This window comes from Lucilia cuprina, chromosome 3 (genome assembly GCF_022045245.1).
Source record: "Lucilia cuprina isolate Lc7/37 chromosome 3, ASM2204524v1, whole genome shotgun sequence".
Classification (NCBI taxonomy): domain Eukaryota; kingdom Metazoa; phylum Arthropoda; class Insecta; order Diptera; family Calliphoridae; genus Lucilia; species Lucilia cuprina.
Genome location: NC_060951.1, coordinates 9,333,230 through 9,335,145, shown reverse-complemented (window position 1 = coordinate 9,335,145; position 1,916 = coordinate 9,333,230). Strand labels below are relative to the sequence as shown.

Genomic DNA, 1,916 nt, shown 5'->3' with positions numbered 1-1,916 from the left:
AGTCTATAGTCTAGTCTATAGTCTAGTCTATAGTCTAGTCTATAGTCTAGTCTATAGTCTAGTCTATAGTCTAGTCTATAGTCTATAGTCTACAGTCTAGTCTATAGTTTACAATCTGTAGATTGTATCTAGTTTATCAATAATTTCGTCTCTTTTCTCAATTAAAATCTCGTTAATAGTATAGACTAAAGTCTTGGTTATATTTGTAATCTATGCAGACTAGACTGTAGTCTGTTTATAATTACTTACAATGTTTTAACCGGCACTGTGGATAGTTGTCGAAAGGCATACGAATCCATGGTAGTAATGGAACAAAGTTTTAATACTCTAAAAGAAAAATATTTAAATTAAAGATTTTATTTAAATTAATAAAGTAGCGTGAAAAAATTTGTATTTAATGAAATATTTAAATATTTGAATAATCATCTTAATATTTACTTACAATTCATCGGTCATTGGTAGATTATCCAAAAAATTCTCATTTAAATGTGTAAAATTATTGCCGGTTAAATCGCTGCAAATAAAAATGAAATCAATTGAGACATTAAAAACTATGGGGGTGTTGCAAATAGGCATTGAATGACAACAACAAAGATAAACATGAAAAATTATAGAAAACAAATTACAATGCGGAAAGAAATACTAATAAAAAATACTATAACTTACAGCATGGCCACATCGTTGTAAGGCAAATTTGCCGGTATAGCAGTTAATTGTTGATTGCGACATAAAATTTCATTGCCACGACAGGCACAACTCAAATTATTCGCTGGCCAATCTATACAAACAAAATATGGAAGATTGAAAAATGTAAAATATTTTTTTATTTCTTCACTTACAACATGTACCAATGGGTATATCATCATGTCGTCCATATGGTTGTTTACGAAACAAATGATCCCAAAATATGGCATCGATGTCATTAACACAATTCCATTCATCCGAGGCATCATCACAATCAGCTGAACCATCACAATTCAAACGTTGCGATACACACTGTAATGTTGTATTACAGTGGAAATATCCCATGGGACACGTAGCATCTGGTTCATCGGGCAATACAATAATGTCATCTTGCTGTATGCTTAATGTGTGACAATTTATTGGCGTTTGTGTAAGGAGAATACCGAAGAGAAGTGCTAAAGCTGAAGATTTAAACAATTTCAATAAAATTTATATTCTGCACCAAAGACAAATATGTAGAAAAAGAAGTAAGAAACATAGGTCATTGGTCGACATGGTGATACCCCACACCAATGATAGAGTACACAGAATATGTCTTGTTCAAGAGAAACATCATTGGGCGACAAAGTGGCACTGAGTCCACAAGACCCAGATAAGGAAATAAATAACGTATATTTATATAGAAAGCCACCAAGATCTAGCCTATAGTCTATTTATACTCTAATCTGTACTCTAGTCTATAGTTTAGTCTAGACTTGTTTACTCCATAGTCGAAACTCTAGTCTACTCCATAGTCTAGTCTAGCCTATGGTCTAATATGTGTCTAGTCTATATTGTCTAGTCTAGAGTCTAGTCTATAGTCACGTCTAAAGTTAAGTCTATAGTCTATTGTTTAGTATGTAGTCAAGTCTATAGTCTAGTCTATAGTCCAATATATAATATTTAGTCTAGTCAGTAGTCTAGTCTATAGACTAATCTATAGTCTAGTCTATAGTCTATAGATTAGTCTATAGTCTAGTCTATAGTTTAGTCTATAGTTTAGTCTATAGTCTAGTATATAATATAGTCTTTAGTTTTGTATATAGTCTAGTGTATAGTTTAGTCTATAGTTTAGTCTATAGTCTAGTCTATAGTCTAGTCTATAGTCTAGTGTATAGTCTAGTCTATAGTCTAGTCTATAGTCTACTCTATAGTCTAGTCTATAGTCTAGTCTATAGTCTAGTCTATAGTCT

General features: G+C 31.7%; 2 protein-coding genes across 2 annotated transcripts in view; one reads left to right on the top strand and one right to left on the bottom strand.

The window, feature by feature from the left end:
• Positions 1 to 245: 245 nt before the first annotated feature.
• LOC124418758 (relaxin receptor 1-like) lies at positions 246 to 1,239 on the bottom strand. The gene is made up of 5 exons (XM_046946060.1): positions 1,221 to 1,239; positions 840 to 1,145; positions 667 to 778; positions 443 to 514; positions 246 to 327 (listed from the first exon to the last, which is right to left on the bottom strand). Exons 1-5 carry the CDS (start codon positions 1,237 to 1,239, stop codon positions 246 to 248), a joined length of 591 nt encoding a protein of 196 aa, XP_046802016.1.
• The window catches only part of LOC111687951 (relaxin receptor 2), a 6,818-nt gene continuing 6,139 nt past the window's right edge, over positions 1,238 to 1,916 (top strand). Inside the window, exon 1 of the mRNA XM_046946059.1 lies at positions 1,238 to 1,311. Within this exon, the coding sequence (XP_046802015.1) occupies positions 1,238 to 1,311 (74 nt within the window). The remainder of the gene's footprint in view (positions 1,312 to 1,916) is intronic.